At 42.8% G+C, this 15,184-nt stretch overlaps 1 protein-coding gene across 3 annotated transcripts in view; it reads left to right on the top strand.

The window, feature by feature from the left end:
- cbfa2t2 (CBFA2/RUNX1 partner transcriptional co-repressor 2) overlaps nt 1-15,184 on the top strand; it is a 34,955-nt gene that overhangs the window by 15,606 nt on the left and 4,165 nt on the right. For all 3 annotated transcript variants that reach the window (XM_085407470.1, XM_085407469.1, XM_085407471.1), the window contains exons 2-7: nt 9,639-9,797; nt 9,986-10,227; nt 10,320-10,409; nt 12,512-12,696; nt 12,790-13,043; nt 14,650-14,735. In XM_085407470.1, the coding sequence (XP_085263596.1) occupies nt 9,639-9,797; nt 9,986-10,227; nt 10,320-10,409; nt 12,512-12,696; nt 12,790-13,043; nt 14,650-14,735 (1,016 nt within the window). The remainder of the gene's footprint in view (nt 1-9,638; nt 9,798-9,985; nt 10,228-10,319; nt 10,410-12,511; nt 12,697-12,789; nt 13,044-14,649; nt 14,736-15,184) is intronic.

The raw sequence follows: 15,184 nt of genomic DNA, 5'->3' as shown, positions 1-15,184 counted from the left end.
GTACAAATGGTGCCTCATCCTTATCTCTTCATCCTTGTTGAGTGAGGTAGAAGCCTCTTTTACCTGTGCACAGAAAATGTCTCCTGCCATATGGGCAAAATATTAATTGCCTTTTAAAAAATACTAATTTGTACTTATGTTTAGAAATATTTTAACATTTAACCAAGACTGTGTGGTTTGACTTTTCTTAGAGAAACTACAATAAACAGAACATTTTTGCTCTTCTGTTTCACATTCACCATTCTCTTTCCTTACCTTATTAGTGAAATGTATGTTTGTCCTATAGTTGCTTGTCTCAGTATGCAGGAAAAAAAAGATAACTACTATGAGAAAAAAGTTGCAGCATTCCCCAAAATTGGTGCAAAGGAGCCAAATGTGTTCTTCCACAAAGTTTAATCTAGCTGGATTGGCTGTGATATCTGGAGCATACTTTTTTTTTCCTCTGTGGGATTCATGTGTGAACAGCCAAAACGGCAACCTCAACCAGATTTCTTTTTAAAAAACTGAGCAATTAGAGTGACTTTGTGTGTGAAAGGGGCTTATCTCTCTCAGCTGTCATTTCCTCAGATAGTAATCAGTTTTTCCACATGGCAAGCAGAGCAGAAGAAACTAGGTAAAGAAGACGTGTGCATCTGCTGTACAGTATCCCAGACATATGGGAAGAGGAGGGAAACTGCTGTGTCTGTCTTTCACGCTGTGCCTGCATGTTACACTCTGACATCAGTGGAGACGTTGATACTAGTGCAAATGTCACATTGTTGCATTGCTGTATATTTTGTCTGAGTTGGCCTTTTACAGTGCCATGCAGGGGATGTGTTCATGTTTCTTGTGCGCGGGGAGGATCTGACTGGAGACGCAGAAAGAGAAAAGGCAGAGAGACCTGGCCAGTGTCACACCAGACCAGGCTAGTTCATCGGGGAGATAGGAGCGACTAATTGTCGGCTGCACAGACTCAAACCAGAGACCCTTGTCTGGTCTGCTGGACTGTGTCATATTCCTGACAACAGGCACCGTGCTGTATCTGTGAGTTAGTGTATGTGTTTGTGCAGAGGACATTCAAGCTTCTTTTATTCAGAAATTTGATCCCACTTACATTCATTCCTGTTGAGCAGTTATAGTTTTTGTCTTAAATTTATGTGGCTTTGAAGTTTTCGATTGCACACTTCACAAGCGTACAGTATTTTTGAGTCTAAGGAAGTGAACGTGTCTCCATGTGCGTGCCAGGTGTCTTGCAGACATTGTGTCTGCTGAACTACAAGGTTGCTTGCCTTACAGCTTTCTGAAGCTTTTTTTCTTCTGACCTCAAACCCAGCTGAGTTTCTCTGCCAGAAGCAAAGTAATACATAGAGAAACAGACCACCATGACCCTTGCGTACTACAGAGAATACCCCCTGTTTCACCATGCGTATATACACACAGAACAGAGCAGCTGCTTCAAGAGTTTGCTGCAGGAAGTGCTCTATTAGTTCCAGTGGCGAGGTCTGTGATATCTGGCCCCAGGGGTTCAGTGAGACCGTGTGCTTATGAATGAATTTGAATGTTCTTGCTTATATGTTTATGTGTGTGGACACGAAAGGGTCACATCATTTAATCAAGCGAGACTATGCAGTCAATACAAGTAACAACCCGGAGTGTTAGTGGGTATCGAGAGACATTTTAGCATCAGTAGGCACCCCCACTCTGGCCGTCCTTCCTGTTGCAGGCCAGTGATATTGTAACTTGTCTCACCTTGCAAAGTGCGTTATTAAGAGCTCTCCTCCAGTGGTTCACTGACCTGAGAAACCCAGTCGGTGACCCATGACAAAACCTTTATTCACTGGGCTGATGTGGAGAAGAAGTATCAACATATAATTAATACGCTGTAAAATTGCGTAAGTAGTAGTTTTGGGTTGATATATAGTGACTTTGAAAATAGAAGATTAACACTTGTATTTTCAGAGTTGATGAAAGAGGTGGCATGTTACCAATAGTCTGTACGTAGTGCAGAGGACTAAATCACTTGGCTCAACGTGACTAAAATAGGTGCCAGGTCAGGGTATGGCACAGACCTTGTTTTTTGTTCAGCAGCATTACCTTCCTTCTCACATTGCATTAAGTCATTTCAGTGTTAAGCTGAAATGTCCAAGACTTAAGCATGAGGGCACACAGACGGACACCACTTTTCTACCCGCCCTAAAAAAACGGCATTTAACTTGTGCAAATTTTATGGAAAGATTGTGTAATTTTCCAATTCTAAACCCAAAAGTCAAAAAGTGATACTCAAGAGAAAAAGAAGAAGAAATGCATTTGCTGTTTTGTTAGGTGTGTGGGTGGACAAGCAATGGGTGGCGTTGCCTCTCTCCATGAATTGTCTGTCATAGTCATTATTTTCTCCTTTCTCTGGCTTTCCACCCCCCATCTTTGCCTCAGTCTGAAGAAGTGTGGATGTAAATGAGAACATTTCACTAACAAAAACAGTCTTTTGCCTATTGCGATTTGGTTGAGACTTTAAATCACTCTAATCTACATTTTCCTTCCACAGCATTTTCTGTTGCAGCTACAGTACGCTGCGTATTTTCCCAAGATATATAATAAGGAATACATTGTGTTCTTACCCGTATGTTTGCTAAAACCATACAGTACTCATACACAACAATAACACTCATCAAAACACACCTCAGCTCACACGTTTACCCATCCTCCATTACTATCATTGTCTCATTCTCCACATTGTTTTGAGCACAGCCGGCCTCTTTGTTTGACTTATCTGTCTCTCTCAGCGGCTGTTGAGCTCTGGTCCTTTATACAGCTGGGCAAAGCCTGCCCACAGCTCCGTGTTGTTGTTGTTTTTCTTTTATGGTACTCAGCTTTGAGTGATTGGATCGCCAAAATCCGAGTGTGACAGATTAGTCATCTTCATAGTCAAGGTTTAGAAAAAAGTAGATTTTTACTACAGTTGTGCTGCTTTCAAGCATGAACTCCAGAAAATGTTAAGAGAGTCAGGTTGGGACATGGTCCAGAGTTGTCCTTTCTCACATGTCCCACATTCACTAGCTGAGAAATCAGTGCACGGATACTAAACGGTCCAAAATCCCACAGATTTTTTTCCTGGAAGCTTTAAGACGTTTTAATCCGGCTTTATATTTGTTTTGTAGTTTTTTTATGGTTTGCTTGTGAACTAAGCATATTCCTTCCTTTTCATGTGTTTGGCCAACAGTATGTTTTTGAAAGCAAGATCAATGCTGATCCATTTCCTTCTTAGCATTTTAGGATTAATGTATAAAAAAAATCCATAAGATTAACTTAAACATGAACCCCAATACTAAGCCATTGTACCAGCTCTCCCAGTCTCGGTCAAAACCTGCAGTTTAACTTCAGCATGCCATGTGGGGATGTAACATCTGGTTGGACCTGAGCCGAGGCCATAAAGCCTCTGACACCTGGTCCAAAACAGGCCAGCAACTTAATTTTTATACTGTCATGCTTCCATGAATATTGCCACTGATTATATTCCACTTGCTGGTTTTGAGTTTGAAGACTCATCAGTCTCTTGATGATTGATGGGCAGGCTAACCAATTAGTTACAGAGAGGTGAGAAGGGTTGTAACCAGATAGGCAGATAATCCACTGGGCTCAGAGAAGGCTGGTGTGTGTGTGTGTGTGTGTGTGTGTGTGTGTGTGTGTGTGTGTGTGTGTGTGTGTGTGATTGACAGATATGAACTGTCCTTGTAGTGCCATTGTTGTTATTTGTGTGGCCATGTTTATATGCGCCCTGGGCAGGCAACACCTGGTGAACAGGGCTAATACGCACACACAACGCACGGACAGGATGACACAAATACACTTAGAGCTCTATACTTTGGCCCAGATGTGTGTCACATTCATTTAACCTATTGATTATGGAACAAAGCTCAGTGTGAGTCTTTCCCAGATATATTAGTATTACCCTTCATGCAAGAATCTTAAAGCAAAAATAACAATATTTGCATTCATTAGTGTCTTCAGTGTCTGAAATACCTGGGCATTAAATATTTGGGCTTTCTAAAAGAACTTAACAGCAGTATAGGTTGAAGTAAATTATATTGCTCTGTAAAAGGTGTTTGCACCACATTAAGTCAAAGGAGCTTGGAAAGAAAAGCGTCTGGACTTCTTTAAGTTGCTTGAAGACGTTTCACCTCTCATCTGAGAAGCTTCTTCAGTTCTAAGGTCAAATGGTGGAGAGTCCCAGATTTACCAGAACCTTCACAGTCATATGCACCACATTAAGTTTCTGCCTTTCTGATCCACTGCTATGTTTTAAAAAAAATCTAACAGCAATCAGTGACTGCAATGTGGTGTGTGGTGTTTTCAAGTGTTTTTAAGGTCAGCAACTTCAGATCCCATCCAGTCAGTCTTCTCCCTGCGGTCTGACCTCATACACATGGACACTGTGCATATTGTTATCCAGCCTCTGCCAAACCGCCTCTGCTTCCAGCATCACGTCACTGTACCTCTTTTTACTGCTCATTCTTAGTTTTTATAGACAACTTCTGTCTGCCTTGCTGTCCCCTCTTTTTCGTTTTCCTTTTCAGTTTGCCACTAAGTATATTTCCATCCCAGAGTTCCTTTTTTCACTATGTGGCACGCTGGATTACGGTGGTGTTTTTGCAATTATCTCTCTGAGTGATGAGGATATGCGAGGGCTTCTCTCACCATCAGCCTGTCATAGGGACATGTGATAAATTCACTTCGGAGACATGTCTGTGCTTCTTCATATGTGAGAATGAGAGTACTTTTTTGTCCAAAGTCATACCTCTTCCTTCTCCTTACGTCTACAGCTTTCTTTGCTTTTTCCCTGTACTGTCAACCTTGCCACCTTCCTATCGTTCCCCTTCCTAGCAGAGTTGGAAGCAGAGTGTTGACATTGGGTTTTATCCAAATATGTAGTCTACGAGGCTGGAAGGTGGTAATGAAAGCCAAGAAAAACAGCCTGGCTCTGAGTCTAACAACCAGGCTTGTCCTTCTGATGAAACCAAAGGAAAACAGTATTTTCTGTCCTTGTTATTCCTTTCCTCCCATCCTACACCTCTTTCCTCGCTCTGCTTGCATCCTGTCCTTTTCTATCTCTGGTGCTTCTGATTCGCAGACTAATTCATTGTCTCCCTCTGTGCTTTATAAAACTCTGTGTGAAAATGTGACAAATATTACATTTTTAATGTGGGAGCCATTTTGTCAGATGCTAACTGTGATAAAGTCACGTTACTGTTATCGTAAAGGGCTATCCAGGCTTTGTTCTATAGTGGGAGTAAATTCAAATTTAAAAAGTCTTCTTTTTTTATAGATGTAAATTTTAATAGTCTAAAAAAATACATTTGTAACATGTGGGTCTGCGATTTGTTACATGGAAGCAAGGCATCTGTGTTGCTGCAACAGTTGAGGAGGTGTCAGTCCCAAGAGGGTAATAATGTAAATGAAGTTGATTAAAGCAGAGATGATGTCACCTGAGTTTCTTCATCTCTCAAACTGGATATTATAAAATACAAAGTCACGTAACTCGTTGTTTGGCAACAGTATGGCACTGAGAGGGACATGGACTATTATCTATTTTAAAAGTGGATGTGGCTGTGTGCGGGTGTGTATGTTGCTTCATGTATCCTTGTGCTGTGTGTGTGTGTGTGTGTGTGTGTGTGTGTGTGTGTGCTTGTGTTTGTGTGGGTGGAGGTCAGAACGGAGTGCAGGATAGAGGAACAGATGTGCGCTGTATTGTGGCTGTGTGCGCGGATGGACGGGGACCAGGTGCAGCCTTTGTCTCTCTAGCATTTAAGTCCACTCGCTCGCATTCAGCTGCCTCGTGCCTCCCCTCCCCTCTGTGCACCCTCCTCCTTCCTCCTCTCCTTGGAGGGAAGGCAGAGATGTGTGTGTGTGTTTGTGTGTGTGGGCCGGGCTGCCTTGGCTTAAAGGAAGGGTTTGCAGCAGTCCCTTCTGCCCCCCCTTCTCTCACAGGTGACTGTTGGAGGTCCCAGCTGGCCAGCTCTTGGCCGATTAGATCCATATGGTACAGGAGGAGGAGGAGGAGGAGAGGGAACCTGGTTAATTTTGAAATCAATTGCTTTCCTTTTTTCTTTTTTTTTCAAAGTGTTTCACTGGTTGAATACTAAGCCTCTGTCAGTTGTTTAAAGTATGTGTTATCCTTTCACTTCAGGACTTCGTAGACTAGAATTAGGATTGCAGAAATACGGCAGCATTTTGGAAGATATACTTGTGCGCTGTTTAATTAAGAGTTACAAATGTCATTTCGTGTAGTATTTTTTTTTTAGCCATGCTTGGGACAAAATGTAGAAAAGGTTAAAGGAAGCTAAGCACTGAAGTTAGAGGAAAATAGGGTTGTAGTTACTCCGGTTCTCTTGCATCTGTTAGATGTCACTGTCACCACAAAGGTTCTCACTTTGATGAGACTTATAAGTTGCTATATTTAAACTTTTTTTAGTCAGATGAGATGTGAGGCACTGTCGTGCAAAACTAGGGTAATAAGCTTGACTTTTTTTCTCATAGATAGTACGCACAGCTGGGCTAAACCTCCAAAAAACATCCTGTTGATGTCTTCTTGTCTGACTCATGATAAGAAAACTAAATATTTGACAGCATTTCTTGAAAAAAAGAATTCATAATGTTATTTTCATGTGCGTGTGTTTGCGTTAACATGTGTGTGTCTTGACCCCTACATACTTGTATCATTGCACATGCCACAAATTTTCTTTGTGCTCACTGATAAATTAGTTCGGTCCGTGTTACATCTTCTCTCACCTCATCTACGGTGACAAGACAGAGAGCAGTGTGGTTCGAGTACACACACCACCGCACAGCGGCACACACACACACATGCTTCACAGCTGCCAGCCTCTCACAGGGAGTTTAGACTTCAGAGTTAAAACATGAGCTTAATAAACCTTTACACTGAACCCATTTATTTATACACCACATCAAGTGTGATTTATTTCTGTGGACTCGTTATAGCTTATCCATCCCGTCTTTATGTAAGGAGGTCGATAAATGTTCTCGAAAGTGTATTTGTCTTTTCATTTGCAATTTCATTAGTTAATGGATTGCTTTTACAGCGGTGGCTCAACAGGAATAGTCACATTATGTTTCTCTATCCCTTTCCTCTCTTTCTGAGCCTCGTTCTGAATCATCACTTGCAGAGGCAGCAATTAAAGTCAGCTGAATGTTTTAATGCAGATGAGCGTCACCTGAAGCTGAACAAACAAGGAACACCTGGCTAGCAACAGCCATCACTGCAGATGCATTTTATTTTCCATCCCTGTGATAACAACTGTTGTAGAAAGCAAACACTTAAAGTCAGGAAACTTTCAAGATTGTAAAATTATGGATTATCTTATTTGTGCATGAAGACGTGAGACAGAAAAACAGCAGCACAATATGGTGTGAGTTTAACATGTAATCCTTTTTGGTTATATCCACCAGAAATGAGTTGATGGAGTACCCAGTTTTATATTTTAGTAAGCACTGGTAACAGTGCTATCTGCTTTTTTCAAAAGTATTGCCTATTCATTGTGGCATTTCTGTGTAATCCTGTTGATGTGTGGTGAGGAGCTTTGTGTACCTTCCCTTTGTTGCATTAAAGCAAGGATGACAGGTGGCATTTAGACCAGACAAACACCCCACATCCTCCTCTAAGCCAATATTCACCTGAGTTAACATTAGGCCACTTTGTGCACTCTGTGCATATGCGTTTTGTGGCTGCTGTGACAGCTGCCTCCTGAGACAGCCCTGTGACTATACCATGGACTCAGGTGCTCGCAAGCCAGATGAAGTCATCTAGCTATGTGTGCTGTCTAATTGACAAGCAGAGGCAATTCTCTAAGGGTTGTCAGGAGTACACGCGCACACACCTGATGTCTCCTGCTTTGGCTGTTACCTCTGGCATGGCTAACAGCAGACTGTGCCACATCTTAAGATTGCATGAACCCTGCTGCAGCTTTGTTTCTGTTGCATGCTCAAAGGTCATGCAGTAAGGAATATAAATACAATATGTTGCTATGTTTACATTCTGCAGAATTATGCATGCCTGCCAGTTAAAGTCAAACACAAAATGGTGCTTACAAGTATGGCAGTCAGTTTGGATCCAAACTACTGTTCACAACCAGTGGTTAATGGTTCATAATGTGTCAAAGAACTTGGGAATACACTTCAAGCTGAATTCTCCAATCCTGGCTTTTGTGTGCGTATGAAGTTGTTTACTTGGTAAGAGTGTTGACACTGAGGCCATATGCCCCGTTGATTCTGTTATTGAGATGTCAGTCTAATTTCCTGGCCATACGGATGGAGTGTGCGGAGCTTTGGAGCCGGTGTGTGTGTGTGCTGCAGGCTGCTTCCTACAGTGCACTGGCAGACCGTGTGTGTGGTGGGTACGGCAGTCCAAATGTCTGCATAGATCCCTCCTTCCTGCCCCCTATGTTCGTGAACAGGTGGAGTGATGGCAGGCAGGCCACGGGGGCTGAGAAAGAATGAAATGGTACGAGGGAGAGAGTTTTAAGAGGACTGCAAAACAGAAGGAAGAACACTCAAAGCTGTATAATGAGTTGCAGACATGACAGATGAGTTGCACAGGGCAGATTGAGAAAGTGCGAGCATAGGATGCAAAAGAGATTTGTTGCCAAAACTTGAGGAAATTTGCACTTTTGCATTCAGATCCATTTGTTTTTGTAATAATTCTGCATGTTTTCACATTTTTTGCACTCACAACAGTACCTTTTATTCATTCCGTGGGCTTCTTTTCAGTTTTCTTTGAGTTACCTACTGACAGCTTAAACCTTTTGACTTAAGCCTTTATAAACTCGGACCTCGTGGCTGAAGGCCATCCAGAGTTCATAGCTGTGAAAAAGAAATAAAGGGTGCTATTGAGTCCAAAGCCCTAAAACCATGAACCCACATTTAGAAGCTGCTTTCTGCTAACCTATGACCTGTGAGACCATGCTTGTCTATTAATTGTCAATTCTTGAAGCTGTTAGAAAAGTCTGATCCACTCTAAATGGAGATGGGATCCGGCCCTCATGGTTCTCGAAAAGACAAAGACAGCTTCTGATCCACATCTCCCCACCACTACACCCCCCCATTACACTTTCTCCATAGCCCTTATCTGGTGGTCTCATTCAACGTCAATAGCATATTGAGAAGTTGCATTTAACATTCAAAAGCTTTGTCGATCTTGTTAGTAAAGCGTGAAATAGCCCGTCCCTTTTTCTCTGTCTCTCCTATTTCTTGGGGAGCTCAATGAGGAGGCATTCTACTCCCACACAATGGCCTTCTTCAGAATTTCTTCTGTTATTGATCTGAATGGGTGAGAGTGAGGGGCTAAACTTCAGACATCTGGCTCTTTGATGGGGGCAGGGTGGTTGGTGCCCTGGCAGTGTGTGTTGTATCATGCAAAGTGAGTTGAGGAGAGGGGGCTGGGCATTGTTGTTGTCTTTTGTAACAATAGGCATGACGCTTTTGAATTGATTTAAACAACTGAGCTAATGGGGGGTAAAGTTAAAGTAGTGCTTCTTTTTTTAATTTTTGTGGATGTCATAGCAAGTTACAGTTATTTAACTTTGGTTCACTCATATAGACCTGCTGGTTTCTGATGCCCTCACCTCACCTACCTTCTTTCCTCTTTGCAGACAGTAGAGAGAAGAAGAGCCCTGCCATGCCCGGTTCTCCTGTGGATGCTAAGACTCATTCCAGATCAGCCCCCAGCAGCAGCGCCAGCTCCACTATGCCACCCCTACCTTCTGTCAACCCCAGTGGCCCACGACCGGCCTCTTTTTCCACCACAGCATGTAAGAGTAATAATTAAATCTATACTTAAAGAATTTCTCTCATTCTTCCAGCTTGTCTTTTTGTTTCCTCTTCAGTCTTTGTTCCTTTTCACAAACCAAAGTTGTAGACAAGCTGGAGTTGTAACCACACTCAGCAGGGTTTATTTTGATTTCTCTTCTCTTCATGTTGGTTTTCCGTCCTTCCCCAGTGACCAATGGGAATCATCATTCCCCACCAACACTGAATGCAGTGCCATCTCCACCACAGCGTTACAGCAATGGACCGTCCTCTTCCTCTTCCTCATCGCTGGCTAACCAGCAGCTGCCAGCCACCTGTGGGGCACGCCAGCTGAGCAAGCTGAAACGTTTCTTGACCACACTGCAGCAGTTTGGCAACGACATTTCTCCTGAGATTGGAGACAGCGTCCGAAGCCTAGTTCTGGCCCTTGTGGTAAATTCTATGATGGCATACTGAAGAGAAAAACAAGTCAACATTTTATAGAAATGCATTTAAATTAAACCTTCCCTTTTCCTATCTTTTAGAATTCAACAGTTACCATTGAGGAGTTTCACTCACGGCTTCAGGAGGCTACCAACTTCCCCTTACGACCCTTTGTTATTCCTTTTCTCAAGGTAAACATGCCTCCACCCCCTCCTTTTCCCATCTTTCTGTATTTGCTTTGTGCAGTTCTGCATGGAATTACTTCCCTTTTCTTTTCACAGCACTAGTGTTCTTCCTCCGTTGAGTTAAATGGTTTTACTCCTTGTGGTGTAAAGTTGCCCATCAGATAGTTGCCTAAGTGTAGTTTTGTTAATTGAATTGGCCATTTCAGGTTCAAAGTAACCGTCAAGATTTACGTGTTGACTTGACAAGCAACAGATGACTGTGTGTTAACAGCCTCTTGAGCCCCTCTGTAACCAGGGAAGTCTGCAAGTGTATACTTTTAGTAGCTCCTTGCAGTAAAGCATCCCATAAATCTTGTATAACTGGACTTCAAGCTATAAAAAGCGGCTTTTTTTTACACTTACTTCTTGGTTATCTCTGGAGCCCTTCTGTCTGTCTAAATCCTTGATTATAGTCTCTTGTGGACAGCTATTCATTCCTTTTATACTTCTTTGAAGTCCGCTGCCTGGGGAGCATACATATTTCGTGCATTGTGATGTAAATTTTACACGGACGAGTCCGCACAGTCACGAAAAACAGGCAGGCATTTGGACATCTGCATGCACCATCGCACTCAATAGGTGATGATAAAAATGTACATTTCTCAGACGTTTGCGGACACTATCTTACTTGCGAATGGGGGAAAAAGTTAAACAAGACTTTTGGTGGCTGAGACAAGAATGCTCTGTTTTTGTTGTTCTACTGATTTATTGCAATGATGTGGCGTTCTCACTATTTAATAGCAACTGCTGGAGTCTCTCTTAAGAGAGCAGTTGGGACAAGATCTATAGAAAAGACAGAGAAGTGGATGAGAAGGAGAGAGGGAAAAGTGGGAACTCGGAAGTGTGAAACATGCCTATAAAGTGTTCCCTTCCTTTTTTATGGTCTCCACTGCGCCATATGGAGCCGTTGTCCCGTTAAAAGAGCATTCAGCTGCCAAGGCGCCGCCAATCTAGCATCCGCCCTGCTGAAGCCCAGAGAACCCGATGCTCAACTGACACATAGCACATGTGTCCGCTAGCTGGGGCCCCAGGGAAAGAAGGGATGCAGAGGAGCATGGGAAACAGGAAAAAAAGGAGAGCCCAGGGATATTATAGAGAGGCGATCGTAAAGCAGAAGTGTCTGCGTCTATAGGGGAACTACAAGCGATACTGTAAGGATCAGCTCACTGAGGCATAGAGGAATGTTTGTTTCAATGGACAAAAAGTAGTAGAGTAGTAAAGTGATGTTTAACTAATACTATATGTAGTTTCAAATACTAAATAACAATAAGAGGTCAGTCACAAAATGAAAACGGCTGGTTATTTAGTTGGTTGCTCAAGAAGAGAGAGAGGAGGGAGCAAGGAAGTGGTGTAATTGCAAACACACTGAAGTCTGTTCCTAATTAGGGAAACGCAGGGAACAAAAGAGAGATGGAAAGATTGGATGGAGACAGTCCCAGATAAATACAAAAAAAAACTGAGGGGATGAGGAATTAGGGAGAAGTCTGTGTATCATTTGTTTTGAAATGTTTCTAAATTTCTAAGCCTCTGTATCATCACGCATACCTTTGCTGTGACCAACACATTATGCTCTGCACACATGCTGCTTGCAAGAGGTTCATAACCAACATCAGTTGCAGCTTAGAAAACTCTGATTTTCATTTGAATTAGGAAAGCCGCAGCCTCCTTGGAGGCAGCTGGAGAACAGCACCCAGACACAGATCTAGCCTTACAGCCAGACCCCAAGGAGTCACTGCCCCCCTTAAAACCAATTTTCTTCCAGCCAGGCGTCTTCCCCAGGAGGCAGATCTGCACTGTATCTGTTGGCTCTGTTGCAGCATGAACGTAGTCTGTCTAGGATAGTTCTGGTGTGTTTGGTCTAGATCTCCCCTCCTGTTTGTCACTATCAGGTTTTCTGGTGTTTCTCTCTTTCTGTCTGCGTTCGTCTTTGAATGAGTAAAATCAATGCTCATTGATATAGGAGCGAGTAGTGGCCAAAGTCTACTTATACATGGGTTCAATGTGCTCTATGAAAATAACTACCTGCAAATCATAATCAAACTTAACAAGTATAATTTCTTTCTTGTCAGGCAAACCTCCCTTTGCTGCAGAGGGAGTTGCTCCACTGTGCACGGGCAGCCAAGCAGACCCCAGCTCAGTACTTGTCCCAGCATGAGCACCTCCTGCTAAGCACCACTCTGGCATCTTCTCCAGACTCCTCTGAGCTCCTGATGGAGCCTCCAGAGCCTGGAACCAAGAGACACAGCCCAAGCAGGTTAGATAAATGCATAAAAAAGAGCTATAATACATAGAGTATATAGGTAAACAGTGAGAGAGCTACATTAAATCACTCCTGTCTTCCCCTCAGGGCTAAAGAGAACGGTTTCCGTGAACGCCCACCTGTAGCTATGGAGCCTGCCGCAAAGCGGATTTGCACCATCAGCCCAGCTCCCCGACACAGCCCTGCTCACCCATTGCCACTGACCGCCCAGCTTCACCCGACCCCTCCACCCTTGCAGCATTACGCCCTGGATGACATCGCAGCACCTCACATCCTGCACCGTGAGCACAGCCAACGTGTTTTGGAGATCCGCGAACTCAAAGACAGGCCACGACTTCCTGGTATGTGATGCAAACTCAGTGTAAGGATATTCCTGATGAACTTCATTTCTGAAGTTGTTTCCAGTCTACATTGTGGGTGATAAGGTGATGCATATTCAGTCTCAGTTGTAGCCTTTGTGGCAGCAGTGAATAAGTGTTGTAGGCATCCTTGTGAACCAAATATACAAGTGTGTGGTGTCAAACTTGTTTGCACATTTCTGTAGAACATCCGTACAACAGAACTTTATTGGCTCTTTGCAGTAGTTTGAATGCAAGTAGCTGCTAACCATATTTAGAAATGAACATACTTGCATGAAGACAGATGCACACAAATATCATATTCTATATGTGATAATGGGTGGTCTGTGTGTTTGTGTAGGCAAGACCCATATATCTCAGGAGTCCACGTATGTATATAAACAGAGCCATACTGTCCAGGCAGGGAGAGCTGGATGTACTCTGGTGTATATCTAGCCTTCATTTGGGGCTTGTCAGCACTCAGTGGAAACATCGGTAGCACACATACACACATACAGACACACACCTTGATATGTTCCTGGTAGAGGTGCTGTGTTTATGAGTCCTTAGTCCCCTGTCTGACAGCCTCCCGACCGCCTGCCGCCACTTAACTCATAGGCACACACACTCACGCATAAACACATCAGTCCACACACTGGTGGCTTTGAACTGATGGACACTGATGAGAACCAGAAGTAGCGAAGATGTTGAGAAGGCAGTGTGCATGAGGGTATCATTGCTCTCCTAAACAACCCTTGTGTGCTGGGTCTTGTTGGCTCTTTCTTACCAAATTTTTAAGAGATTGTGGTTTGCATCTTTGTAGACAGCGTGGGTCTACTTGCATGAACATGTGGATGTTTTTTAGCCTCTGTGTGAGTACAAACTTGTGTGCAAACGCTGATTACTGTTAAATGTATTTGGATATTGCTGATGTCACAGTGTAATGACTGGATTTGAATCAGATTAGCTTTGTTTTTGTGTGTGTGTGTGTGCGTGTAGCCGTAATAGTCTACAATGAGTGTCAGAACGGCTGGTTGTGTTTAGAAGTGGAGCCACTCCACTCAGCCTGAGTGTCTCCCTACTGGAATGCTGTGAGCTCCAGGAGGGGAGGTGCTAAGGGAGACGTTTTGGGTGTATGTGAGTGTGTGGTTGACAGCTGACTTCCAGATGTGTGCAAGCTCTGGAGCTCTGGGCGCTGGGAGTCTGTTTTATATCACAGGGGTCTCTTTTTCACTTTCGCTCAATCTTTGTTTCTCACTGTCCCTTTATCTTCTTGCCTCTGCATGTTCACTTGCCCTCAATCAAGACATGAACAAAAATAAAATAAATAAAACTCCTTTTGTCATCCTTAATTGTCGTGTGTTCGAGTTTTAGCTAATTGCCTCGATTTAGTACTTTTAAATTTGTTTAGTTTCTCATGGTGGGAAATGATAAAATTGTCTTTAAGTTTAATGTAAATATGTTTTTTGTAATTTTAACAGAAGCACTTATTTACCATATATAGACATGCGTAGGTGTTTTTGACTCACTGTCACTTGTGGCTTCTCTTGCATTAAGAAGAATGTTAATCATGATGGCCTGTGGTTTGTCTTGTGTGTGATTCAATCAGGCACTAATGGGGGCTACCGTGAGGAGCCAGTGGACCACAGACTGACAGACAGAGAGTGGGCTGATGAATGGAGGCATCTGGACCATGTAAGTCTGCGGACAGGCACCACTGGTGCTGTTGACTTTTGATACAGAAAGAATGTGATTTGTTTTACTGGGGTTTACCACTAAAGCAATCTATCACAGCTTAAAAGCACACATAATCGGCAGGCCAGAACTTTCTGATAAGACATCATTGGTTTATAAGCTGCAATTAATTTATTTGGTATGGGTTCAAACATGTTATTGGGGGTTCATTATTAAACTTATTATTATTATTATTATTAGCTGTTAAGGGGAACTTTTCATGATGTAGGAAATGCTCCCTCAGCAAGACACTTTTCCATAGGTACCTATTGAAATAATAGACTGTATGATTGTGTGATTTATTGGCAAAAAAGGCTTGTAGGTAATTTGAAGTAAAATATAAATATAAAGTCAAGAAAGGGTTATGCAATAGGTCTGTGAATGTGGACGTTAATGAGTTTCTTAATGGA

Source organism: Rhamphochromis longiceps, linkage group LG5, assembly GCF_057381845.1.
Source record: "Rhamphochromis longiceps isolate RC_006_pf linkage group LG5, R_longiceps_female_GT1.1, whole genome shotgun sequence".
Classification (NCBI taxonomy): Eukaryota; Metazoa; Chordata; class Actinopteri; order Cichliformes; family Cichlidae; genus Rhamphochromis; species Rhamphochromis longiceps.
The sequence above is the reverse complement of the archived record's forward strand: the minus strand, read 5'-3'. Positions and strand labels throughout refer to the sequence as shown.